At 38.6% G+C, this 27,716-nt stretch overlaps 1 protein-coding gene across 3 annotated transcripts; it reads right to left on the bottom strand.

Annotated features, from left to right (window-relative positions):
- Positions 1 to 903: 903 nt before the first annotated feature.
- LOC121942809 (alpha-2-macroglobulin-like) lies at positions 904 to 27,551 on the bottom strand. 3 transcript variants are annotated; one of them, XM_042486074.2, is made up of 36 exons: positions 27,395 to 27,551; positions 27,085 to 27,265; positions 25,384 to 25,540; positions 23,370 to 23,422; positions 22,891 to 22,911; positions 21,844 to 22,009; positions 21,676 to 21,760; positions 21,417 to 21,567; positions 20,375 to 20,492; positions 20,138 to 20,247; positions 19,882 to 20,049; positions 18,768 to 18,995; positions 17,921 to 17,984; positions 17,665 to 17,810; positions 16,852 to 17,001; positions 15,407 to 15,547; positions 15,205 to 15,295; positions 14,900 to 15,080; positions 14,463 to 14,688; positions 13,681 to 13,807; positions 12,661 to 12,782; positions 12,526 to 12,577; positions 12,154 to 12,237; positions 11,325 to 11,501; positions 10,904 to 10,979; positions 9,550 to 9,706; positions 9,132 to 9,206; positions 7,296 to 7,458; positions 7,021 to 7,208; positions 6,594 to 6,806; positions 5,300 to 5,418; positions 4,491 to 4,581; positions 4,338 to 4,406; positions 2,696 to 2,801; positions 1,282 to 1,323; positions 904 to 1,080 (listed from the first exon to the last, which is right to left on the bottom strand). In XM_042486074.2, exons 1-36 carry the CDS (start codon positions 27,514 to 27,516, stop codon positions 1,076 to 1,078), a joined length of 4,425 nt encoding a protein of 1,474 aa, XP_042342008.2. In that variant the 5' UTR covers positions 27,517 to 27,551; the 3' UTR covers positions 904 to 1,075. The 3 variants fall into 3 exon arrangements, with proteins under 3 accessions (XP_042342008.2, XP_087934665.1, XP_087934666.1); XM_088078539.1 differs by having other exon boundaries at positions 979 to 1,323; XM_088078540.1 differs by lacking the exons at positions 904 to 1,080; positions 1,282 to 1,323 and having other exon boundaries at positions 2,724 to 3,707.
- Positions 27,552 to 27,716: the final 165 nt, after the last annotated feature.

The following is a 27,716-nucleotide window of genomic DNA, read 5'->3' as shown; positions in this document are numbered from 1 at the left end:
AAACTACGGAAGAACTGCAGATTTTACAATTCATGACCGTCTGTAAAAATGAAAAATAATAATAATTAATATCGATATTCCATGTTTTTTCTGCATGTAAACAGAAAAAAATGTGGAATATTTATTTTCATTGGTCGTGTAAACACCTTAGTGAGAATGTTTTGCTTTTTTTTAAAAAAACAAAAACAAAACAACTTTAAATACTGCAGCCTCAGTAAAATACTATTCATTGTATATCCTCTAATGCAGGTACAACAGAACTACAGAGGACTGATACCTGTGAGATCTGATATTGATCAACCAACAGGCAAACAGTTGACAAACAATTATTACACAAAAAAATAAACGTGAAATGGAAAAAAAGGGGAAATTAAATAAAAATGGGGAATTTATTCGCAAAGTGGAAAATAATACATAAAAGAAAATAAATATGAAAATGAATAAATTGATAAATAAAATGAAAATTAAATGTGAAAATTAATACATTGATAAGTAACATGGAAAATTAAATAAATATTGGCATTTTCATCTTTTTATTGAGACATTTCTGTATTTATTTTTGATTTTTGATGGTTTCAGTCCTTCATACGTGACAGCTGCAGCTACTACTGATAATAACAGTAACAATAAATGTGATTCGTATATCTCTAATATAACCTGGTTATATATAAAATGGAAAATGCTTGTACAATTATACCATTAAATCTATTTTATTTGCCCTGATAGAGTCCGTGCTCTTTAGTTTAATCACAACAGTCAAGGTTTCAGTGTTATCTACGCTATCTAACCTCAATGACGATTCCCAAAAAACGTTTTTGTATTTCCACGTTTTCACACTGAGCTAACCTGCACAACTTCGGGTCTATTAGATGAAACAGTGAAAAAAATCAACACAAGACGACGTTTGAGTGGAACATTGAGAAAACATTATTTTATTGTCCGCACATCTTTGACGTCTGAAACAGCTGTTACGAACGAGGGACGAACAAGCGAATCTTTTCTTCGGAGTCTTTTGAAGTCTTTTTAAATTATACAGGAATCAGTGACAGCTCGAGAACTGACCAGATTTCATTCTTCAACCTGCAAAACAAACAAAATAAACATTCACTGCAAAGACTTCATTTGATTTTATTGGCTTATTATAATAACTTTTTGATTGCGATCCAAATACTTGTGAGTGGTTCTGACAAATTTAAGACATAATTTTGTGGTTTAGGGGTTAAAATGTTTTTCGTCGTAAATATTGCCGTAGTGCGTCTTTGTGTTAATTAAGATTGTTACCTGAGACACAAGGGTAGGTGTATTCTGTATCATCCTGTTCACCTGAGAGGAGACAAAGAAGAAGATTGGAAAAGACAAAAGTGAGTCCAAACTTACTCTAATATTCTGTCAACACGTACTACTGCAAAATCCCAGTTCCAACTAACTGCTCACGTTGTTTTACAGCTCTATATTCGAGAATGAGATGGATGCAAGGTCACGGTGCACTTGACCTTGACCTATGAACACCAAAACCTAATCATTTCACCCTAGAGTCCAAATGAACGTTTGTGCCAAATTTGAAGAAATTCTCTCAGGGTGTTCTTGAGATATCGTGTTCTCTAGAATGAGACAGACAATGTCACAGTGACCTTGACCTTTGACATATGACAATCAAAATATAATTGGTTCAATGATGAGTCCAGATGGACGTCTGTGCCAAATTTGAAAAAAATCTGTCAAGGTGTTCTTGAGATATCGTGTTCATGAGAATGAGATGGATGCAAGGTCACGGTGTACTTGGCCTTGACCTATGAACACCAAAATCTAATCATTTCACCCTGGAGTCCAAATGAACGTTTGTGCCAAATTTGAAAAAATATCTCAGGGTGCTCTTGAGATATCGTGTTCACTAGTATGAGACAGACAATGTCACAGTGACCTTGACCTTTGACATATGACCATCAAAATATAATTGGTTCAATGGTGAGTCTAGATGGACGTCTGTGCCAAATTTGAAAAATTCACACAAGGTATTCTTGAGATTTCATGTTCATGAGAATGAGATGGACGCAAGGCCACAGTGACCTTGACCTTTAACTTTAACTTTTCTCAAGGTGTTCTTGAGATGTTGTTTACAAGAATGTGACGCACAGAAGGAGGAATGGACAACCCGAAAACGCAGAGGCATAAAAAGCAGCATACAAACATTTAAAAAGTGGCTGATAACACACTAAAATGTAAGTAGATTTAATTTCAAATTTAAGTTGTCATAAATGTACAGTGTCTATCATCATTTCAACTTCTAATTAGTCACATTTTATATTATTATGACTATTTTTACTGTTTTCATATTTTACTTTTATAAAGCAGCCTTCATTTCTATGTATCCACATGTTAATAAATACATCAATGAAGACACAAACCTGCGTACAACTACATTTTAGTTTCTAATAAACCATTTGTTAAATGTTCATAAACTTTTCGCAAGGCTAAATATATAAATATTGGCTCATTTGTTTACGAGGTTGTCCGGCATGCTGTGTCTTTCTCAAAAACGAAATTTCATTCCTTCTTTTGGGTGTTAAAGTATTAGAATCTGACCCAGTGTACGCAAGACAAAAGCTTTAAAATTATACAAATACAAATTCAACTGAGTTTGTCGTACAGCTCTACGTTTGTGTGCGTGTTTGCACGAAGGGATTTAGAGTTTTACTTGTCTGGTAGTAGTCGTAGATCTTGACCACGGCCGGCTTCAGGTTCTGCACCGGGAGCTCCTGTAAGAGCACTAAGCTGTAGTTGATGGGAATGTCCTTCGCCAACTGTTGGAAGAAAAAAAGATGATACAATCAGTAACAAAGTGATTAAGTGATCCGAAAATGTTGGGGGCGTGTCCACTGGAGCAGCGGAGGCCACGCCCAATCGCGGGAGTATGCTAATGAAGCGTCTCGTTTTTATACTGCTACATTATCAGGCGCGGGGTTATGCTCAGAGTCGCTCCAGAGCGTCATCGAGCTATGGTTTTAGGCCCGCCCAAAAATCTTAAAACAGGAAAATGGTGAAAAAACGTTAAGTACTATACGTTAACGTTAAGTCAACGTTTAGTACTATATAGTAAAAGGTCTTTGTAACATGTTTTCAACAATCAGTTTCCAAAATTTATAATGTGTTTTGAAACAAATCTCTCACTATAAGCAATATTTTCGAAATTTCGATAAAACACAATTGCGAGATGACTGCGTTTCCAGTGTGCGTTTGAGTGATGTTACACATGTTTTCTTCATTCTAGTAACCATGGCGATGGATGTTCAAAACATTGGCAGGTTTATTTCTGTTGCAGCCTCTCAATAGAGCTAATCTAATATGGCCGTAATTTCTTTGCGAGTTTAGAAAGTCTCCGTCTCGTCCTCCGTCCACACACGTCACAATGTCATGTGACTTTGTCGTACTTTTTCTTTTTTATTTGAGTTGAATGGCGGTTGGCATCCATAAAGTCACATTACCGGCGACTATCATATAAAAAGAGTTCCAGTTTTTCAAAATATGGCTTTTTTGAATCGCCCTAAAATACCACCTCAAGTTTTTTTCCAAACTGACTGTTTCCATTAGACTTATTTTGTATTCGCAATTTCAGTTTGAGAATCAGCACCTCCAAATCCGAGGTCATGGTTCTCAGCCGGAAAAGGGTGGCGTGCCCTCTCCAGATCGGGGACGAGATCCTTCGCCAAGTGGAGGAGTTTAAGTACCTCGGGGTCTTGTTCACGAGTGAGGGAAGGATGGAGCGGGAGATCGACAGGCGGATCGGTGCAGCGTCTGCAGTAACGCGGACTCTGCACCGATCTGTCGTGGTGACGAAAGAGCTGAGCCGAAAGGCAAAGCTCTCGATCTACCGGTCAATCTTCGTTCCTACCCTCACCTCTGGTCACGAGCTTTGGGTAGTGACCGAAAGAACGAGATCGCGGGTACAAGCGGCCGAAATGAGCTTCCTCCGTAGGGTGTCTGGGCTCTCCCTTAGAGATAGGGTGAGAAGCTCGGTCATCAGGGAGGAGCTCGGTAGAGCCGCTGCTCCTCCACGTTGAGAAGAGCCAGATGAGGTGGCTCGGGCATCTAATTAGGACGCCTCCCTGGTGAGGTGTTCAGGGCACGTCCCACCGGTAGGAGGCCCAGGACACGCTGGAGAGACTATGTCTCACAGCTGGCCAGGGGACGCCTCGGGATCCCCGGGAAGAGCTGGACGAAGTGGTCGGGGAGAGGGAAGTCTGGGCCTCCCTGCTTAGGCTGCTGCCCCCGCGACCCGACCCCGGATAAGGAATCTCAGTTTGCACAATTCAAGTGTTAATGGAAACCTGCCGACTCACCTCCTGAATGTACACCAGAACGTGATCGTCCTTCTGTTCAACTCGATCCACCATCGGGGCAACTTTGAGCTGTGAGGAGACGATAATCAGCGGGAAAATTCTTCAACAACTACTCGATTTCCACTAAAGGTTAAAGATATTGTAATAACTCACGCTCTTTATGGACTCTGGGTCTGGGATAAATCCAGAGAGCATTTTGATATCCAGGATCACCATGTTTGTAGAACTTTGCCTTCCCCTGTATCTGTAAAGCAACCGCAAAAATGTGATGTTAATCTGGGGCTTTGGGAAGACTTCATTTACCGTGTGAGTGATTCTCACAAAGCAAATCAAAGCTACGTCTTTAAGGATTTTAGGGACATGCTCATGAAAACATAAAAAATAAAACTTCTATCTGAAAGTCCACTCTGTGTATTATGTGGTACAGTTCATGGTTAAGTACCAAAATAGTATTTTTAAAATATTTTATAAACAGATCTTTTGAATAAATTACTGTAATGCATCCTAAGAAAAAAATCATGATTTCTCCTCAATTTAGCATATAAATAATCAAGCAAATTCATTAAAATGACAGAAATGTGTTTAAAACTGGACAGTTTAATTGATATTAGTTATTATATCATGTTACGGTAATACATTTATTTCCTCACAAAGTCTCTAAAAATGTCTGAAAACACCATAGAAATGTGCACATGGATTATAATTTCAAATTGAATAGTGAAATTAGATCCTCTTTGATATATATAATGATATTGTACTGTAATAATACTTATTTTTTGCCATGCGTTGTACTATTTTCATGAGAATCACCTGTTTAAATTTGTTTGAGCTAAATTTTAACTCCAAAATTGTAAATACTTCTCCATCTACCATCAGTTTCTTGTTTTTGGATGATAGATGAAGAGAGCTGTTGGTCAAAAATTTCAGTTATTTCTTTGCATGTGGGACTGCGGATTACTTACAGGGCGTTGAGCTTCAGAGTGAGTTTGGGCATCCTGCTGCTGCAGTCGGCCTCGGATTTAACCTCGACCCTGAAGGCTGTGAAATCTGTCGGAGTTGGGACGTTATAGTGAAGAGAAATCTAGGGAAGAGGCACACAAAAAAAGTTCAATATTCATAATCAGAAGAAAAAGAGAATCTCAAGACTTTCCTTCGTTTAGATTTGTTCATATTGACAATCAGGGAGATGATGACTTTGAGGATAACGCTATTCACTCGGGAATAAATCATCTGTTTGTTTTAGGAGAAAGTCGGGGTTAACACCAAACAAAAGCCGTACTCAAGAAACACAACATCCCTGCCGGGCATCTCACTTTGCTAACTTCTTACAGCAACATTAGCTGCTCTCTTTCAACAATGTTAGACTGAAAAAACGTGCATGCAGACGGAAATTCATCCGTGCTGTTGTGTCCGGAGATGCGGTGACTTAAACAAGCAGTGAATAAGAAAAAGCATAAATAATAATACATGTAAATTGGCTAAATTGTGAGTAGAGTGGAGTAGAACCGACCTACTCACATTGGGGCATAGTACTGTGAAATGTAAACAGCCTCTTGCTGTAACTGAAACCTTTGCTTTTTATGGACTAAATTTTCCAGAATAATTCACATTTTTACACCTATGCACAAAAATCATTCTTATCTTTTAGTTTAGTAACAGTTGTAGTAGTTTAGTTTGGTAGTAGTAGTTAAGTAAGAAAAAATGTCAGCACCAAAGGTATTAATGCATTTTAAAGCAAAATATTTCCCTCTATGCAGATGACGTGCTGTTATATATATCTGACCCTGACTTTCCATAAGCCCTGGAGTTGTTGAATTGTCTGGTGAAATATTTGGATGCTATAAATCTTTAAAAGTGAACCAGTGCCAACTAAAGATATGTCAATAGGACTTCAACATGCTTCAAGATTAGTCTTAAAGATTAATATTAGTCTAGGAAATGGATCACACATCCTTAATGTACTTCATAAGGATAAAGATCCTCCATGAGTGGAATAATAAAACAAGTTAAAATAAATACATGTCCTAAATTTCTATACCTGTTTCAGTATTGCCCTTTCACTACTGAATAACTTAATTAAAATTAGTTAAAATGATCTATTTAAAACGAGAAACAACCCCAAATTAAACAAAGCATAAGTAGAGGTGCATCGGAGGTATTGCACTTTCAAACTTTCTGTATTAACGAACTGCTCACACTGGGGCACAGTTATATTCGCAGTATTTGTGATGTAGAGGAGCTGCAGTGACCACTGACCTGCATTGCAACACACGCAGTGCCCTGCACTGTCAGGTGGTGCTTTCCTGTAACGTCCTTCAGCACCTGCTCCTGGTAGAGCAGCTTGTTGTTCTGGTTCACCTTGAACGTCAGCTTGTCGTTGGGAGACTGGACCGTCACTGTGCTTGAACCCTCTGGACTGAACACCAGAGTGGAGTAAAGAGCCAGAGCCTGAAGAGCCACCACAGTGTCCTAAAACACACATTACAAAAAAGACTTTATGTGCCATCGACATTTCAGTTACCTTCGTTTTTCATCATATTTGTCCGAAAAAAGAGAATTCTGAAAACCATAACACAAAACCGATGTGGCATAAGCCAAATTTGTCTTTTTTTAAAGTAAAACTTAACAACATATTGTTTAAAAATGTATCTTACAGTTCAGCTTAACGCTCTTCGTGCTGTACCTGTGTGGAGGAGAAGCCTCCGTAATAGTTCTGCTGGCTCGTCAGCCACCTGACGATGCGGCTGGCGTATCCCAGGTCTTCGGTGGTAGGAGAGGCGCCGAGTTTGGCCAGCATCACATAGGAGCTGATCTCCACAGACAGAGAGGCTGACGTCTCCGTTGCTGTCTGAGACCAGTGGAGGAGACCTCCTAAAAACATCCAAACAGACGACCAGCCACAAGGTGAGCTACAGTCACAGCAATGAAGCCATGATCTCCTTTAGGAGGGCGACTCACCTTCGTGTATGGCAACAGAGTCGAGGTGATTCAGGAGGTGAGCACGGGTCTCCATGTCTCCCGCCAGGGTGAAGACGTACGCCAGCAGAGCCGTAGTGTAGGTGTTGCTGAGGTCACCGATGGACTCTTTGAGGCAAGACAGGCTCTCTTTCACCTCAGGCGCCTAGAACAGATCGTAAAAATACATTTTAGTAAACGTTCTGAAGACATCACTGATTTTATTGACCAAAACACAAAAAGTTTATTCTATTTCATAATAATTTTCTCTTAGAAAAACTAAGTCGAAGAACTTCGATGAACAGAGGACATAATACAAACCAATAGCACAGCATGTGTTTCTCACAGGACACAGGAAACAGAAATAAGGCAGGAGTTAAGTCAAGTATTAACGCGTACCACTTACCTGAATACTTTAGTGGTAGCCAAAAAAAAAAAATGGCATCAACAAAACAAACCACCACTAACAAATATCAGTGTCAAATGCGGTTTTTAATGCGGTTTTTAATGCAGTCTTTAATCCTAACCAACAGAACAGAGCGAGTTTAAGGCCACGTTATAAAGAGAACGGCTCCACTAAAAACGGAAAGTCTTTCCTTTTAAAAAAATCAGCGTTCTTGTGATAACACTGTGAAATAAATCCTTGTGTACACAGATCTGCAAAAAAAACCCGCATGCCAGGCCACTAGTTAGCGGACACCGTTCTTACAGCATCCGCTCACTGCCAGTTCACACGCTGACGGACAAGGTGGCGTTTTCAAATAATTATACTCTGGAACATGGTTTCAAAAGTTTACATTTTCAGGCCCCTAAAACGAAAACGAAAGGCCGAACCACAACAAAAGCTGAACGTTTAATGCAAGAACAGCCGCTGTGTAAAAGGTGTTAACTCTTTTTTTTTTTTTTAAATCAAGCTTTGCTTTGGATGTTGTTTGTTTTCTATTGTCTGTGCTGCCGTTGATTGTTTGACAGTCCTGCTACTACTGTGTGTTGGTTTGTGTTATCTCATGTTCTGGCACATATAAAAAGATTCTAAAAAGTTAATTTGTCAGTATTTTATAACTGTACTTTATAGGTGGTGCCATGCTGTAAAAATTTAAATATAATGCTCCTTTTAAGCCTTTAACACTCAAACTAAGAAATGCCTTTGCAAAATAAATATACAATGTTATAGACTATAGAATATGTTAACAAAATAAAAAAAAAAATCGAAATTTAAAGTGACTTCACACAATAATGAAAAAAATAAATAAAAATATAAAGATTACAAATAAAAAAGAATCTACTAAAAAAATTGTATAAAATATACAGTAAAGACAAAGTATCAAAGTTATAAAATAAAAATCAGAAAACGAAAGTAACATAAATCATAAAATAAATATACAAAATAAATATTAAAAATACACAAATAAAAATAAATACAAATAATAATGAATCTAGTGACAAAATCTGTTTTGAAATGTAAAAAAATAGTCAATTTAATATGATAAAAATGGAACTGAATAGAATTACAGTATTATGAAATAACTAAAATGCATTATATGAAAAGATCTAAATAAAATGAAATTGGGTTTCATTTTTAGTAAAGGAATTTGATTGCAAAAAATGTCAACCACGCGGCTGCAATGCCTAAAGGGATACACATTTCAAGCAAATAAACAAACAAGATTTACATTTATCTAAAAACGGTCATTAAATATATCCAAAAGTGTACCAACTTTTGTCTGTGTAAAAGTTATTGATTTGTATTCATCTTGTAAAGATTTTTTTTCCATCCAGCATTTTACACTTTAAAAATAAAAAATATATATATTTTTTTACTGCAAAGAGTCCACTCACTTCCACAGACGTATTCATCTCCAGGAAGGCAGCAGTGATGTAGGCACTGAGCGTCACTTCATCAGAAACGCCACCCTGGAAAAAATCACACAGACATTATCATCGCTCCACTTCCAGCACAGGGTTCAACTCACAAAAGTCATTTCTAATCAGCTGTGAGTCCCAAAAGCTCATGCATGAGTTGCATGTCAAATTTTCCCATGTTGTAAATTGCTGCTTGCATGTTGCAACTTTCCTGAAATTGGCCCCTGGCTGGTTTTAGTTACAACTGAGCAATAAATGAAAGTCATGATGGTCTGTTTGTGTTTAACTGCTGTTACAGAAAGATGTTACTCGGTGAAAATTAACATGTCTGACTGATTTAAGGTTCAGTTATGATTAGTCATTTTAAGTCTCTAGACTTGGGGACTTATCTTACCTTCATTCTGTTGTTAAAGAGGCTTCCTGATGGTTCAAAACAGCCACTTTTCCTTTGTCTGTTTTTCAGCCACTCCACAGACTTCTCAATCTTTGTTGGGTCGATGAAGATGAAAGACTGGGCTTTGGCAAACGATCTCACCACAAAAGCAGTCAACCTGAGCGTATTAAAAGACAGTTAGACAGAGTGCCTCGGCGGTTTTTCTGTAGGTCCGTGCGGAGGTTCTCTCGTCAAAAAGCCTTTAGGATTTTTCTGTTGGATTTTCGATTATTTGCAGGAAATAAACTCTGTGGCGAACAAAGGTTTGATACTTACACTTTTTATTCAGCAAGATAAATTTCACAAATTAACACCACTTTTAGGATTTTTGAGGCCTAAATGCAATCGCCAGAAGAAGAAAGCTACCACTCAGCTATAAACAAACTACACTACGGTCGCGTCGCCACCGCTTCGAGGCTGTAAAGTCGTGTTTGACACGGTTCAGCGTGATCACGCTTTGAAGTCTCATTCAGCCATTTGTTAACAACTGCCTTTTTTAAGATGCTTAAAAGTTTCAAAGTTCGTGAGTGGGGTGTTTATTGATGTATTTTACGTTGTAGAACAAAATGTGAAAGTCTCTTCAGCTTGTCTTAAACACCAACCTTATTCCTACAGTGTAAGGAGAGTTAGATTCAAGAGTTTTAAAGACTGAAGTTTCAGACCAGTGTCACAATAATCAAAATTTCAGGGGAAAAAAACAATTACAGGAGGTTGGGGACAATGTTGGCCAAATTTCTACTGTAACCTAAAACAGGATTTTTTTTGTCCAATAGTGTAAACCGTGGCGTAACAGAATTTAAAGTGGTTTTATTGGTGATTTTGTGCCTCTCACTGTAGTGAAATTCCTCTGCAGTCATTCCTATTCTGGTGAGTTTGTAAAACCTTTCTGCATAAAATATGTATTTTCTTGTACTGGTTTCAGTTATGATGCAAAATCTTAGTTAAAGTGGATTGAATTTGTACTTTCCCATGTATGCAAGTGTGACATCAAATGCAAGTGGCATTTCGTTTGTTTTTTAAAGAGATGTTACCATTCTAAGATTTAACATAAAACTGATTCATAAAATCCCATGCAATCCCATTCCCATTTTAAGACCATATAAATATTGATTTAAAGCATTTCAATACCAATTAAGGCCTTATTTTTAGATAAATACATTCAATGCCTTTTAAAACTTTTTAAGGATCCATGGGATAATAGGGTGAAGGACTGGCTAAAAACATATTTTTCATAGCATGCTGATGACTGTAGCAGTGTGATCTACAGTACAATCACATTATCTACTCGGATGACGGAGATCAGTGATGCTCTTACCAGGTATTTCCCGCTCCTGTTCCAAATGTGCTGTAAGCGCCATCATGGTGCTTGTAGTTCAGCTGCCTCTGGTAGCCTGTATTTCAACAGAAACATGCTCATTATGGCATTTATGATACACACATTATAACATTTGACAGTTCCTGATCGCAAGTAAATCTGTTTACGATGTAAGCGTGAATGTTCGTAAAGAAAAACAACATTTTTGGTGAATTTTATGCCTTTACTGAACAGCTGACAGTAGAGAGAATGACATGTGGGCCTATAGTGCGTTTCCTGTTGTCGGCACACAGGGGGCCCCTGATGTGTAATCTTTAATTATACACATTGTTTGTTTTTTGTGCCAACAACTCCCAACTGTTACACACGGTGGATTTGGCATATTCAGGTTTGTTTTTATATGAAACCAGCAGAGACTCACCACTGGTCAGGAAGTTGGTGGCCTTTTCCTTGATGGCTGGAGTCAGCTGCTGTGTGTTTCTCAGGTACTGGAGGATGTAGATGTTGGGGGCCAGCAGCGCCATGTTCTGCTCGCCACATCCATACGGCATCCTCAGCAGCCCGTCCAGGTTCTGCAGAGCTCGGCCCAGAATATCACCTGCACAAAAACAGACTTTCTAAGCCTGATCACGTCACTAACTAACCTGACATTTATTTCTAAATGGGCGTGAAAGACACAGAGTTTATGTTATGTCATTACACCAACTGAAAACATTTTTGTGTCACCATAATCAGATTTAATATGGCATTTTGATACGGCATTTTTTATATTTTGATCTGAAAAAAAAAAAAAAAAAAAAAATTTAATTTCTAATTTGGTAATATTATTAACAGAAAAACCATATGGATTTCACATGTGAAAAACATGCAAAGCACATATTCCATATATTTTAATATGGAATTTCCATGTGGTTTCATTAAAATGTTCAAATTTGGATTAAAGTTTTCTCCAGCATACTACGTCCAATAGTGTTTTAGCCAGCAAGTAGGTTATTTCCAAATTAATCTACTACGGGAGGGGGGATTTTCTCTGTGTACACTTTGTATCTCAGTTTATGGTGAAAACATGAGGGTTCAAAATCGTTCAACAACACTGATATTAATGAAAACATAATATCTCCAAAAGGCGATTTTAGCCACAGATGTCTATTTTTGTTATTATTGCCTAAATTAACAAGAGAGTTAAGCCTGCTGTCATGTCAGAATTTGTTTGGTTAAAGAAACTCAATGAAAATGATTCATTTGTTTACCCAGGACTGATAGTACAGCGCGGGCAGATCCTTCAATAACGTTCTCAGGAAGTTGTACATCTGCCTCCTCAGTCAGAGCATTTCCTGTGTACAGATAGAAAACAAACAAATGCTTACTGGATCATGAATATAAACAGGTCAGACTGAAAATCTGACCCATGCCATACAAAGAACAGTGTCACAAAATTAGGTGGTTTTCCTTTTGGTTGATTAAATGTATTCAAGCGTTTACATTAAATGAATCTATGGTATCTGAAAGTGGTGAATCTCTATAAAATTGTTTACATGCGATCTCCCCAAAACTCCTCCGAACGTATACTATCCTTCTTGTCCGATGTTTGACGGGCCTTGCTTGGTATAAACCACACTTACCTTTTGGACAGAACAGCCAGTTGTAGGTCCTTGTCTTCTCAATTCCTTCAGCCTGAGAGAAACAGAAATATTGTGAGCGTCATACTTTGATCCGGTTGATGGAGAAACTTTTTCTCTCGTTTTTGAGTCACCAACCTTTATTATAAGAGATCGTGTGACCTTGTCGATGCGACCTCTGTCTGGCACGTTCACAATCTCATTGCCACACATAGTCTGGGATGTCACAGCCTCAGCAGTCACTGACACGTTCACAACCCCTGAGAAAGATCAACAAACACAGTGTATCTTAACGGGTAGAGCACCGAATATTAAGGCTGAGTCCTCAGCACAGCGGCCCTGCTTGGAGTCCAGACTGGGACCTTTGCTACATGTCTTCTGCCCTCTGTCTTCCTTGCCTTTCTCGCTGAGTATCATTATATGCCGCCCCCCACCAAAGAAAAAACAATTTCACCAAAATTAATGAGTGCACGCATGTTTTTTTAATACTAGAAAACCCACTAAAAATAAGCAATAGACTGCTTTCCCATTGCCAGTAGACCAGAGTTGTGTACACCACTGTGCAGCAGAGGAGTGCGTTTCTGTGTGTGTGTGTGTGTGTGTGTGTGTGTGTGTGTTGTTGTTGTTGTTTTTTATTGGTGTGTCATGTTCTATGTCACGGACAGGCCAGAAAACAGGTTAGTAAACAGAAGAAAGCAGCATGGAGGCCAGTGAAAACTTTACGGCGGTTACTTAGTTTTTGTATCTCTTAAACAGTCTCTCTTGCAAACTTTATGCAGACTAATTTCGATCAATGTTTGAGCGCTGCTTGGGCGGACGGACTGTATTTTGGAGTGGCCCCATCATTTCGTCTCGCCAGCAAAGGGGCTAAATTTAGCACGTTCACCCAGGTGTTGTGTTCCCATCACTGCCAGTCAGAGCCAGGTCCAATAAATGCCTGTGACTACTGCAGAGTCATGTGACATGTGCTTGAATACCAATTGTAACCTTTCCCATTACATCCAAAAGTTTAATGTTAACAGGTGTTAGTGGGTTTTTTAATGCAGTGGGAAAAAGGCTTTTGATAGATCTCACTGATTTCGTGGAGATGAAAAAGGTTTCCCCACTTTGACAGCCTTCAACTTTTCATATTAGTGTGGATGAAAGCTTGACTCTCACCCAAAGCTGAAGGGGCCATGGTCCAGCTGAGGGTCTTGCGCTCATTGTCGCACAAACAGGATGTGTACTGGTCACCAGAGAGGGGGGTGAGGTTGTAATCTAAGGAGGGGGCTGGAGCCACATTGACCTGTTCAAGAGAGACAACAATATATTTTGAATCTGGAGATGTATAGCAATCACAGACAATTGTCCAGGATGCAGCATGAGATTGGATAACTGACCTTTTGAAGGTTCATCTTGTTAAAATTTTTTGTTTCAATTTTAATTTTTTTAGTTTTCAATTAAAAGCAAAATCTCAAATTATCAAGCAATTTGAAAACTCACCAATATTTCGAAAATGCAAATATTTACATGAACATAGGTAACCCTGTCACTGTGACAGAGACGGCAGGACCAGCAAGAACGTTCACCAGCGATCAATTACAGGCGTCAACAATGATTTAAAAGTGCTTTTTATACGTATTGATTCCACATTAAAAAGGGGAGTGGGTACACTCTGTTACAATCAGTTTAATGAGAAGATGACTTTGTTTTTTAGTTCCACTTACAGCCAAACAATTAGAGTCTGTTATGCATCTATGTTTGGATTCATTTGGGTCAGAAATATAAAAAAGGAGATCATCAGCATATAAAGACAATTTGTGTTTCTCGGAGAAGAAAGAGCACAAGAGTCTAACTTGGTTACAAATTTTCAGAACAGGTATTATAAAACTATTTTCTGCACAAATATTGGATGAACAGAAAGTATTTTACAACATTTGGTACATTTTCATTTTCATTACCATGATGCAGTTGGGCAGGTAGTTGAAGACGGTTGCCTTCAGTTCAAAGTGCTCCCCTCGGATGATGGAGTAGGGCAGGCTGAGCTCGAGGAAGAAAGGCTGGAAGACGGTGATCTCTTTACGAGGAGCCAAGCCAAATCCCTCAGAGGACAGACAGAAAGCCTCCGTCTCCCAGGTGGTGATGGTGTCTGGGACAGTTAAGGGCACGTCCTTTGTTCCAGTCTCCCTGGATCAGCAGATACACGCAAACACATTTTGGGAACTTGCAAAAACATACTTACACGATTCAGATATATCAACAATACACAATCATTCAGATCATGACTGTAAAATGATAAAGACTTTTTTCCTTAGCATTACAAATGACATAAAATGACTTTCTGAGCCATTAGGTTCAAGTCTTTGGGTCAAAAATTCACTTTTCACAACTCACTCACCCAACTTCCACCAGGTCCCATATCCAGGTTTCAGGGAAGAAAGTGCGGACTGTCTCTATTGGTGGAGGATCAGGAGAGCCTCCACCTGAACCTCCTGCAGGCCCCGCCTGACTATACATCACTTGTACCCTTGTTCTGGCAACTCCAGGAGCAGGCATAGCGTCATATGCTAAAGAAATACCTGAAAAAAAAACAGAAATATTTTATCTCAAGAGGATGAAAGCAATGGCATGGTGACCTGTTTTAACGCTGGAAAATCTTCTGCATGTGTCACTTGATAGAGAGAGAAAAAAAAGCTACCATACCTCTGCGGCCCTGGTGGTACTCTCTTCCTTTATACTTGAGGCATGCAGGCACCTGGATAACCAGGTTAGTTGCCATCTTCAGCCCTACATTCTAGATGATCCAACAACACACAGGTATTACGGAAAAGTTGATTATATGTCAAACAACTAATCTTACAAGTAGAAACTCTATGTAGCACATTGATTTTTGTGCAGGAATTACCTGGAGAACTGTAAAAGCATCATCTCTAGCTTCAGGGTGTGGCAAAACGTATCTTCTTGGTCTCACATGCAAGCACTCTACAGGATCTCGAGCTTCATATGGAATATAGGATACTTTTCTGACGGGCAGCAAGTTAAATATCTGAAAAGAAAGGTGTGGTTCAAAACTGTAAACTGACATATATGTTTTTCTATGTACATCTGACAGTTGGGGAACTCTTAGGCCGTAGATAAACCTGTTGTTAACTACGTGTACATGCACGCACGATGCTGCCATGCGTCCCCTGCGTTGGTTTGGCACCTCGGTGGTGTGCATCCTCAAAAATTAACCTGACATGGAAACGAGATGTAGTATAATATCCCAGAAACGGACACTACCATCTTGCGCTGGTGACGTCAGTAGCGATAGTCTGCCCAGTAGAAAGACTGATCAACCACTCCCCTGTCTGCCCAGTAGCAATATCCGCTGTGGGGACACCTGTGGGACCAATCGCAAGCAGCTCTACTGAATGCAAGCGCATGGATTGGCTGTCACAACTGTCAGTCATGGCGGAAAATCCCCTTTTTGTATCATCAATGACTCATTAAAACCGAACTTATAAGAACGATCACTTGAACTAACATCAGGGCGATGAGAACAAACTTCAGTGACAGAAAACAACTTTCAGAAAAATTTATTTGGCGTGCAATTAGAGTTTTTAGTTTGCCCTGTGTCCCATTCATAGAGGGGCGGGCTTTATGACCTATACTGCAGCGAGACACCAGGGGGCGATCCAGGTCCATCTCTTCAATGACATGAACAGCAGCACTGGTGGTATATTTAGTCTGGTTTACAGTTTTACTACTTTCTTTATTATTTTTACAGGTTTATTCATTTTAATTTCTGTTTTTATCCTTAGTTTCCCTCTTTTTTTAACAGTTTGCACATTTTACTAATTACTCATCTACTTATTTATATAGCTATTATGATGTTATTTATTAATCATTTTATCTGTTTCCTTACTTATTTACTTGTTCATCTTTTGTCTAGTAGTCCAGGTATCCTCCCGTAACGCGCGTTGCGTATAGACAAGTATATATACAAAAACGCTCATGGCGCGGCTGGACACGTACGGTTAAACAGCAAGTATATCTCCGGCCTTAGGATTTAGGGTCTACTCTTTTATCTTAAAGCATATAGCGTATATTTGTCAGAACAGTGCCTTTATCTATCAGGCAGATACACCTCACATATGTGATCTTAACTCCTGCAGCATTTTCACAACAACATGCTTAAATCTGGGTAAAAATAACAACAAAATCAGCATTCAACTGCACTGAACAGCTAAACTGGTAGAAGTAGTAAAGATTAACAATGACACCAGGGGACAGCAGCAGAGTGAAAACTGTAACTACTGAGGTACTGATGATGTATGGCATCTTTTTCTGTTTGGTAATAGCAGTTACCTTGTCTGTATCCAGAGTCTTTTCCGGCTCTTTGATGAGGACGCTCTGGTCGACGGCGCTCACACCACACAGGGAGTCTGGCTGAGCCTTCACCTGCAGGGTGATCTCCTCTCCTGGGACAGCTAAGGGCGGAGAAAACTCCAGGGACACCTGACACAAACAGAAAAGACACGTCACCATCATCTGGACTTTGGTATGAGAACCTATGATGTTTTCAGCCTGATACGAATGTGAATTTTTGCCTAAAAATGTAATTATGTAATTAAATCAGTGACCTGTAATTGAGCTGACAGCATTATATTGGTGTCCTGAAGTACAGAGTGGGGAAACAGCCTCACACAGACACTTTTTTCACATTTACATTAAAATCTGTCTCATGAGAATTTGCTATGGGGCGCTAAACGTAAAGATTTCATACAATTCACATTGAAGACAGAGAATCACGTAAAGCAACATGTTTTATGTATTTATTAACAATAGGCTATGCTGCCAAAAACCCACTGTCCTAAAGTTTTTTTATTTATAATTTCAGGGATACATAGAGGGATGGAGAATGACTCTGAGTGGAGCCTGAGTGCAGTTTGCTGCTAGTTTGTCATCATCCCTTTCAAGCTTTAAAATTGTATTTTCTTGTCCAAATTTGGCAAAAGGAGTTTCATATTGTAAGATTTTGGTATAAATCCATGTTTATTTAGAAATGAGCTTTTTCGACATCCTTCTTATTCTGATGACACCACATGCGAGGTACATTTTGATTCTACACTCACATCTGACGAGGACGGATGTGGCCACACATTTTCTCTTCATACTCACCTTGTGACCGAAGCATTTCTCAACGGAGAAGTCGGCGCTGTGGGCGATCACGTTCTCACTGGGGAGGATGGCGTATGCCACAACCTGAAGTTCTGGCGCCATCTCTGGAGTCACTGTCAGCTTGAAGGACACCTCACCCTCATTCACTGAAACAACACAGCAACTGTTATTGATGACGGTCATCATTTACATGCCTTCATAGATCAATAAGTTCGATATTTTCTGGCCATGCTGATTTAAAGACCTTATTCTTCACCTGATTTATCTTGAATCTCAACATCTTGATCTCCTTGTGTGACAATTGCTCCTCTGGATAAGACCTGGGGAAAAGAAAATGAGAACGATAATAAATCATATGTTCCCTTTAAGAGCAGATTACAACGTTATCGGGAAGGGTTAAAGGGTGAAAAGTTGAACAATACCAATGATATTCGATGTGGATACTATTTAAGTTTCACTGCGTTGCTGGTTCTAATGTGTAAGACTACGGTGAAATTGTAGGAATTGAAAAAGTAGGAAAAACTAGAATGTCACAGAAAAGTGAATTATCCTAATTTATGAAAGATGAGCAATCTTTTGTATTAAAAAAATAGAGATAAAGTGCTTTTACAGAGCCTGCTTTCAGCATTCACACCCAATAAAAAAGACTATATCTCTGCTTCTGCTGCATAGATTTGATATTTTCTTTCCTAAAACTCGGTCAGGATTCTGCATCGGTTTAATCACACCGGACTGGATATTTAATGCTGCCAAGTATTAATTCTGATGCGCTCACCTCTTAATATTAACACACAATAATACAGTTTTCTTTAGCAGATTTGTTTCTCAGTGTTTCCAGTCCAGTGTACACAACTAACAAGCACTAATGATACTTGATAAAAGTTGCGTACTATTACTCTACATAGTCCAAGCTAAAATATTTAAATGTACCACTGAAAAACAAAAGCTTCTGTGGATCATGTTTTATATCTCCAGTGTCACTGAGTAAATTGCTAAATGGCATTAAGCATTAAAGGCCAGACATCCCTAATCTGAAGTAAAGGTTATTTTAAAAACAACTTCCCTGGAAGACAAACCGAAAAATAGATGGCCTTAGCACTCACAAGATAGATAAGATCCATGGAGCCTTGAGCCTCTCCGACGACAGTGTATTGGATGGAGATGTCTTGTTCTTTGTCACAGGGGAGTGTTTTATCAATCGTCTTCACCTCCAGGAAGCTGACTGTTTTAGTATCAGGAGAAGAAGTTTGGACCATGGACACTTTGTGATCTGCATCCTCATAGTATGGCACTCTATAACCGGCGTAGGCCAGCGTCGGGTTGCTGCTAATCTAGATAGTAGAGAAAAAAAAACACAATAAATGAGCTCATTGTGGCTGAATTGGAAGAAAGGTTCGGTTTTTGTTCAGATTCAGTTCTAATATGGCGGCTGCAGCTTAAGGACCGTGTCAAGACTGCCAAGCTGCAGACACAAGGACCTCTGTAAGAATATGCGCAGGAAGATCTCCGTTAGATAGTAGATCCGTAAGATCTCAGCACTTACAAGGGAATCATGTTTGTTTTATTTGAGAGAAAAAAAAGCCAATTTGGAAATAATAATTTGCTAAATTTGGTATAGTATTTTATTCAAAATTGTTGTTTTCTTAAGACTTCTCCCATATTTATATTTTTTTCTAAATGGTATAAAAATATCATATATATAATAAAATATCACTGAAATATTGCAGATCCCTAGCCCCCATGATGCCTTGCGTGATGGGCAAGATTTCCAGTGTTGAGCCGGAAGTCTGCATTTTCCAATCAAGCCCCCAGGAAGTGCGCATGCAAATTTCACATAGTGGCAAAAAGTGAATTACACCATCTGGGTCGGTCATGTGATGCCCACAGGCCCAAAAAGACTTTTCCCCATTGACTTACATCAGGAAACAGACTGATTTAGACAGATTTAAACCAACCAGCTCAAAAACATCTGGGAAGTCTGGCGAAAGTTACCCGCTCAAGCGCACTCAGCTGCTGTGAGTCTATAGCATGCACGCTCTGTGCGCCTGTAGATCCAAGTATTTTACGCTGATTCTGCACCCAGAAATAGAGCTTCATCTGCTGATGATGAGCAGCTCTCGTAGGGATGAACGAGGCCTCGCCACATCCACATTCTGCAGCCAGGTGCCTCTCAAAAATGTTGAATTACAGACTGTCGCAGGTCTATTTCTTACTTACGTGGAGTTCAATGTCCCGGTCAAAGTCAGCAGTGTTAACAGAGAAAGTGGCGACACCATCGCTGTTAGTTGTGAGATTCTGGAGCCGACTTGCTGACCACCTTTCACCCTCAAACAGGTACAGGGGCATGTCGGGAATGGGCGTATCATTGTAATGAACCGCTTTAACCTGTTGGAAACACAAATATGCATCACTGGGAATGCACATTGGTCCAGCTGTGTAGAATCACACTGAAGAAGTGTTATATTTTTCTTACTTTTCCTTCCAAATTTGATCCTTGGTTATAAATCTTTGGCGTGTCAACGAACGACAGCTTTCCAATAACGTATGAAATCCCTATACCCTTCTCCTGTGGGCGTGAAATACCTGCACAAGAAGCCTTCATGTTACAACAACGCGCAGGCCATATTATTTCACATGGCATTGTAATTCTGCTAATATACTGATTTCGATGACTCATTAAAGATGAAATCTAAAATATTTGAAGACTTACCTGTCCCCTCCTCTTCCACTTTGACCTTGAGTTCGAGTGTATCTCGTAACACCTTCTGCGCAAGTTTTGTGAACTTAGCCATTGGGACGGTAAAAGTGGCACAGCCTTTCTTGTCCGTCTAGAAAGCACAATAAAAAAAATTAGGTGCAATTAAAAAAAACCTGAATTTTCAAACTTCCCGTTTTTTTTGTTTTTTTACCTTTATTACCCCTTCATACATTCATTTTAAAGTGTAATTTAATCTTTAAACTGGTCACAACACTCTGAAATTCTGTAAATTTGTTCACCTTTTCAGCACTAAAGTTACAAAAACAATTCAAATGCAAACACTGTTAAATCTAATGAGATGGTTTCACCTAAAAAAAAAAAAGAAAGGTAACCGACTGCCTTAAAAAATGTAACTAAATATAACTGCTGGTTTAAAATTGTCCACACTGGAGCGGGGTTTTTGGACTGTTTTTTTCTGCATGCCGTGCATGACATTCGGCAGAAATACAGTAGAAATGTTGTTTTGCTAATTATACTGACTCGACTTTTAATACAGTGTCAATGTCTTTATCTGTCTCAGAGATGAGGAGCAGAGATAACAATGCACTCTGACGTCAAAAACAAAGGAGGCAAGCCAAAAAACTGTGCTGTCTAAACTTAAACACTGAAAACGGAGTTTCTGAATATCTCCACCCTGGCCAGGGTTTTCCAAAATGTCGTTTTCAGTGACCAAAAACTCTGTTTGTGTGTGTACGAAAGACAAAAACATGTAGAAAAAGTTGTTAAAAAGCATCTAATACTAGACTAATGTGCGCTCTCCTGTTACTTCTGGTTAACAACCGAGCTACAGGATTTTGGGTCAACGGTACTGAACATCAAACGAGTCATTTTTCACCGTCAAAGACCAGATCTGAACTGGGACAGAACATTATAAACGTAGTCGAACGTTGTGTTAAAGCTGCACCGTATGTTACATGTACAGCACATACAGTCTGTTGACCCTTGTATGCACCTTATTTCAGTGGATATGAGACCGTTGCCATAGCAACTGTACCTGCTTTGTCTCCTTGTGGCATGGGGCAGTTATATCAGGGATTCCCTCCGGATGTTCGGGGGTGATAACACGGAATCTGGTACCATGGTGACTAATAGGTCGGCACAGCTTAGCTTTAACACTGCCGGGCACGGGCTGTCCGTACGTATACCTGCGTAGATTCACAAAAAAAAAAAAACAGTGTTGTTGAAAGACATTCACTCACTGAACTGGTCCTACATTTAATTATTTCAGAAGACTAAAAAGAGCTTTTACTTACGTTGCGCATACTTCAGCTTTGATTACGCCCTGCTCAATGCTCACTTCGGAAGATGTATCTATTTTTACGTCAAATTTAGGCAAAACTGGGGACAAAATATGGTTATCAGCATTCTTTCTGCAGTACAAATGGACTGAAATGAAAGCCTAAAAATAAAAAACAGCTTACCATATTTCTCCACCTTGAAACTGTGATGTGCTGTCTCTAACTCCATCTTCACAGTTATTCGGTAGACTCCTTCACGGGCCTCAGAGTTCAAGGCGTAAGATCGCTGCAATATCTTCGAATTGGATGTTTCATTCACCCACTGTCCAATCCTGTTGCTGTTTGAATCCTGTTGATAACAGCAGGATGGTGGATGAAACTGGATGTTAAATTGTATTTGTTGACTCTAGTGTAAAAAAACTCTGTGTGTACTTCAATAAAAAGGCCAGTGCACACCTTCAAAAATTATGTGGACAGGTCCGTAGGAGAAAAAACACGCAGGTAAAAGAAGAGGGGTCCTGCACACTGTCCTGTACTTGCAAAGAAACAATTTTATTAAATACTCAGTACAACAGTTCGGTCCAATGGACGTTGTACCGAGTAAAATAAAATTGTTTTTTTACAGAGCAGTGTGCAGAAAAACTTTCACTAAATAGATCGTGATCACTGTACAGGCAAGCTAATAGTTACCAGTATGTTGATATCAGAGCATAATTGCAAATATACAAACGTAAATCACTGTAAAAATAAGTATATATATTTGCAAAATATCATTTTTTAATAAGTATAATGTAGTTCGAAAAAGAAATATGAAATAGATCTTAAAGTGAGGTTGTATGAGGTACTTATCATCATCAGTGTGTTACCGACCAAACCAAACCAAACCAAACCAAACCAAACCAAACCAAATCAAATCAAACCAAACCAAACCAAATCAAATCAAACCAAACCAAACCAGCCGAAAAATCACTTTAGCTCACTGAACACAGGCGCTGCTGCGATTTAAAAGTCACACAACAACACAAACAAACTGACCGAGGCAGCAGTAGCTCCTGTGTTCACTGAGGTAAAATTACAGTTCTTCTCCATAAAGTTTGGCTTTGAAGACAGTAATATACTTAAAAATACTATACTGTAATACTATATACTAACAAAAGAAGTAAAAAAAACTTTAAGTCTGATATTTTCAGATTTTCATGATAAGAGTGTGGATATTCTCGTCAGGCTTACCTCAAGTTCGATGATATTGTACTGCAAAGAAAAATAAAGGAGATTTGTTAAAAGAAAATTTGTTTTATTTGCAGTGGAAGGTGACGACTGCCTGTCATTTTAAATTAGGAAATCAATAACTCTGGTAAAAAATATGAAATGTGTGACACATTAACATAAAAAGGAACAGCTCTGTTTTACAGTTTCTATTATTTGATAGTTATTTTCAATTCAAATGAGATTATTTGCAATAATATTTGTGAAAAAAGGGTGATGGGTTTATCACTGGGTCAACAGAAATGTTAGAAAGCCTTGAAAGCGGCACAGGCGGGTTTACCTAACGGGGCTGTAGTTGTACTATTGACCCCTGAGCTTCAACAGGAGCTGACTCAGCTCTGTTTAAAGAGCACGTTCATGACGTCATTATCACACGGTATCCCTAAAACTGTGTGATAACGAATTAAATTAAATCCAAACAGAAGAGGCTGTTAAACACTCACCAGCTGTTCGGCGGGTCTCAGTTTGCTGTCCAGTGTGACGACCCTGAAATTCACTGAGAGAAATGCAAAAAGATTTCAGATGACTTTTTTAGAATAGAAATACTTTATTAATCCAGAGTGACGGAAACTGTTTTGTTGCAGCAGCAAATAAGAGACAAGCAGCTGAATTAAATATTCATAATAATAATAAAGATATGTACATTTTGTACAGAGAACAAACAAACAAACAAACAACAAAATACAAAAAGATTAAAAAGAGCAATAAGAAAGAAAAAAGTGGAAAATAAGTGTGCAAAAGTGAAGACGGGAGTGTTTTGTGTGAAAGCAGTGTGAAACATCCTATAAGTTTAGTGAATGGGACCGTCTGTAGGCTCAGAAATTAGGCAACATCCTCACCGTCACACTTACATGACAAATTCCTGTTGCCATAATAATATACTATTAGCATTTACATTATTTTTGGGGGGTTTTTTGTATCTTTTTGCTCATGATTGCAGTCATTGTTTTAGACTGATGATGTTTCTGGGACGGAGTATTGTCCTCTTTGAGCAGCTGTGGCGTGTCGGTTCGTTATTATTATTATTTGGTTTATTCGCCAATTATTTCTCAATGTATAATGTTCAAGCAGAACAAAAGGAAAAGACATTTTATACATGCCAACTTTACTTCTTTCAGATATACCGGCATAACATTTTTCATAGTGGTACTTTTCCACCCCAAAGTGTCGTTTACAAGCTGCAACCTCTGATTCTTAAAAATGACGCCAACACTAAGAGCCAAAACCTGCAGTTGTTAAATGGCCACCTGAGGCTGCCTCCGAATCCCAGAGACGCCCGTGTTAAAATACTCAACGTCACAGCAGAAATAAACATGTTTACAGCCTCATGCAAGAAACTTTTTTTAGAATAATTTACATTTCTTTAAGGCTTAAAGTTACGCATAATCGAGTGCTGGGCTTTTTGCTGATCGTGTCCTCAGCTCCTCAATCGTGCTGCTCTCCAAACAACTCGGAAAGATCCGACATCCAATCAACTCGGATGTCGGATCTTTCCGAGTTGAAAACTCTGATGTCCGACTCCAGAGCGCTCCAGACGTACCATGTCGGAGGTATCATAAAAGTATCATAAAAATGGCGGCAAGAAAATTAAACGGCCTTTATATATTTAATTTTACTTTGTATTTGTACTCTCAAACAAACTGCCTTCTACTAGTACTATATATAGCTATATACTACAATATATATAGCTTACGAACGCTACTGTAGCATTGCTGTGCGAACACATGATGTTTAGTGAATTCTTCCATTCGTTATATTTAATAAAAATATTTTGCTGTCACGCTTTTAGATTTCATAATTTACAGTTTACTGTTCACGTGCGGCTTTTCAGCGGATGCTGTCATTGTTGTGTGACGTCAGATGAGCGAATCTCGGTGAAGTCGGGCTAGATTTTTTTCTCTGACTTTCCGAGTCGGCGCACCGACTTCAGTGTCCGCTCCAGTGCACTTTTTCAAATCGGAAGTCGTAAAGATCCGACTTCCGAGTAGATTCGAACGCAGCGTCAGATCCACTCCTGGCTCCTCCACAGCTCCACCCTCTCGCCCAAATATGGTCACTTCTGGCTTCAAAATAACAAAATGGCGATGGCCCAAATGCCAAACTTAAGGCCTTAAAACAGGAGCCCAAAAACCACTACATCACAGTAGCCACGTCCATTATTTTTACAGTCTGTGGGTGTTTGTGCGATTTTAACCTCGACATGCAGTCAATTTATTTTTCACTAACTGCGAGAGCTCATGTCAGTCAGCCAGCTACATGTTTGTGCTGTACATGGTTGCACATGATTTAATTTCAAATGCTAAAAAAATGTCTTTCTATAGGACATGATGACATAGTAAATTTTGAAAAAACCCATTTCTGCAGGCACATCTGCATTTATTTGTAAAAGAGGAAATTTTGTTTATAATATCGTATTGTGTAAGCCTAAAACATCACAGATCATCACCTCAGGGTTACCTGTTTGTCCAGGGAGGTAGAGCGGTTTGTCTGTCTGGATGAACGTCATTGGTTTATAGACTCTGATCAAGACTTTCCTGACCTCTTTGGAGTAAAATGTGTCGCCTCGTACCTCCACATCGAATTGCTGAACCACTTGTTTTTGCACCAAAGGAACCTGTGACAGAAAAACAAAAAGAGCTATGGCCTCTGACTTTATAATTTTTAATTTTTATTTAGGAAAAGCATTAATTTCACATTCATTCACAGTACATAGCTACTGTATTATTGTGACTGTGTTCACATTACGGTTGCAAATTGGAAGCACATTTTTAATTTATTATTCTGTAAAATTAATGATTGATTATTTGATTAATTATTTTTGAAAAAACATAAAAACAATGCTTATTTTTAACAATACCAAATGCATTATATCCTGAGTCAACGCTCACAGCAACATAATGCATATATTTTATTGCATATTTTAAATTAGATTTAATTTCACACATTCAATTAAATTCTTAACAACCGATTAATCGATCATCGATTAATTGTTATCATCCCTAGTTCACACTGCACTGTGCAAACAAGGAAAAAAATTGCAAAGATATCCATTATACAGTCTTAAATTACCTGAAAATTGTTTTTAAAAAAAGAAAATCACTGAAATGACCAGGAAAAGTGCTTAAAATTACAATATTTTTTTAACACAATTCTAAATATGTAATGTGCTAATTATCTAATTATTTTCAAATGCACAAATGGAAAGCTGATATATTTTTGGAACCGATTAATCAATAATCGATTGATTGTTTTCATCCCCAGTTCACATAACATTGTGCAAACGCAAAATGAGTAAAAAGAAATTGCAAAGTGTCAAATATCCATTATACAGTCTAGCTCCTCCAAAGGTTTTTTGTTTTCTGGCATTAATCCAAGTTTTGAAACAACTGAAACTTGGGAAGCTTTCATATAAGAAACTACACTGTATAAAAGAAAAATAACAAATAAATCATAGTATATCATAGTACAACACCGATATAATATAATAATAATATATATATAATATATTTCTCACTCCTCCTTTATCATTTATTATTATTTATTCCACAGTTTGCTAAAATCCGACCTTGTACTCAGTCCACATGGTCCAAATCTGGAAAAAACTTCTCTTTCTGGAGTTTTGGGGAAATGACATCTTTTCCATTGTATATATTCAATATATAATTTCTATCCATCCTTTAATGGTTGGTAGCTCTGATTTTAACCATTTCCTTGTGACAGCCTTTTCTGCTTGTTGCCAGAAGAAGTAATTAAAGTGTTTGCACCAGTTTCTTATTATTCATGTTCCACCCTTCAAATAACCGTGTATACAGTGTGTTGACCCCAAAACATTATTGATATGTTTATTAATTTCCTGCCAATAGGGCACAGTGGTTTGGAAATTTGGAGATTTTGGATTTTAACCTACAAAAATATTCATGATTATTATTAAAAATATTCTTTATGAGGTGATCTGTTTTCCCTTGATTTGTTAAAAAGATAATATCACAAATGTGTGCTGTATTACTAAAAGCATCTGATGATTTATACTGTGACTTTGCACCACTCTGTGTTACTGTATGTGTTTAGACATCCCATTTACACTTAAAAAATATTGTTTTTTTTAATCATCACATTTGGTGTGGACATTAGAGGATGAATGAGAGCTGGAGAGCTGACCTGAAACTCAGTGCAGGTGTGAAATTCTTTACTGGACGTCTGCTTGAGGAGGATCGTTTGCGCATCCTCGGACAACAGAGTGACGGTCATTTCCAGAGTCTCGTTGGGCTGCCGGAGACTCGCGCAGAATTTGGTCTGAGCTCCGGCTTCAAGAATTGCGGGAACGGTGACCATGTAGTGCCTGCAGCCAGAGAACAATACACACACAGTATCATTGGATCTGACAGGAGAGAAACTCTGAAATTAAGCAGTGAAAAATACCCAATTCATGCTCAAATCAGCCACATTTTGACAATACGGGTAAACTCACGGTCCTGCCGCTGCTTGACCGGCAGACGTCCAACTCAAGAAGACGCACAGTGTCCATGGCCAAATCTGAATCCCAGGACGACCCATGACTGACTGAGATGTGAGGTGATCTTGAGTCAGCATCTGTTAAATAGCCTCTGACAGAGAGACCCACCCCCGCTTCACACACACTCTCACACACACACACACGCACGCATACATACACCCACACACACACAAACACACACACACCCACACACTCATCATGCAACCCTCTGTTGGATTTCCAGGTAGCCCCATAAGTCAATCATTTATGGACTTCATGTTGTTTAATATAATGTGTA

This window comes from Plectropomus leopardus, chromosome 6, assembly GCF_026936395.1.
Source record: "Plectropomus leopardus strain MGB_pleo_1.0 chromosome 6, ASM2693639v1, whole genome shotgun sequence".
Classification (NCBI taxonomy): Eukaryota; Metazoa; Chordata; class Actinopteri; order Perciformes; family Serranidae; genus Plectropomus; species Plectropomus leopardus.
Note: the sequence above shows the minus strand (reverse complement) of the source record. Positions and strands in the feature narration are given on the sequence as shown.

What these genes read in the sequence shown, in the direction of transcription:
- LOC121942809 (XM_088078539.1), bottom strand. Translation starts at nt 27,516, where the DNA reads ATGCTGACTCAAGATCACCTCACATCTCAGTCAGTCATGGGTCGTCCT. An exon ending in TGAGATTCAAGATAAATCAG is followed by an intron (nt 17,811 to 17,920) that starts GTGAAGAATAAG and finishes GTGTTGTTTCAG; the next exon opens with TGAATGAGGGTGAGGTGTCC. An exon ending in CTACGACTACTACCAGACAA is followed by an intron (nt 1,324 to 2,695) that starts GTAAAACTCTAA and finishes GTCTCCTCTCAG; the next exon opens with GTGAACAGGATGATACAGAA.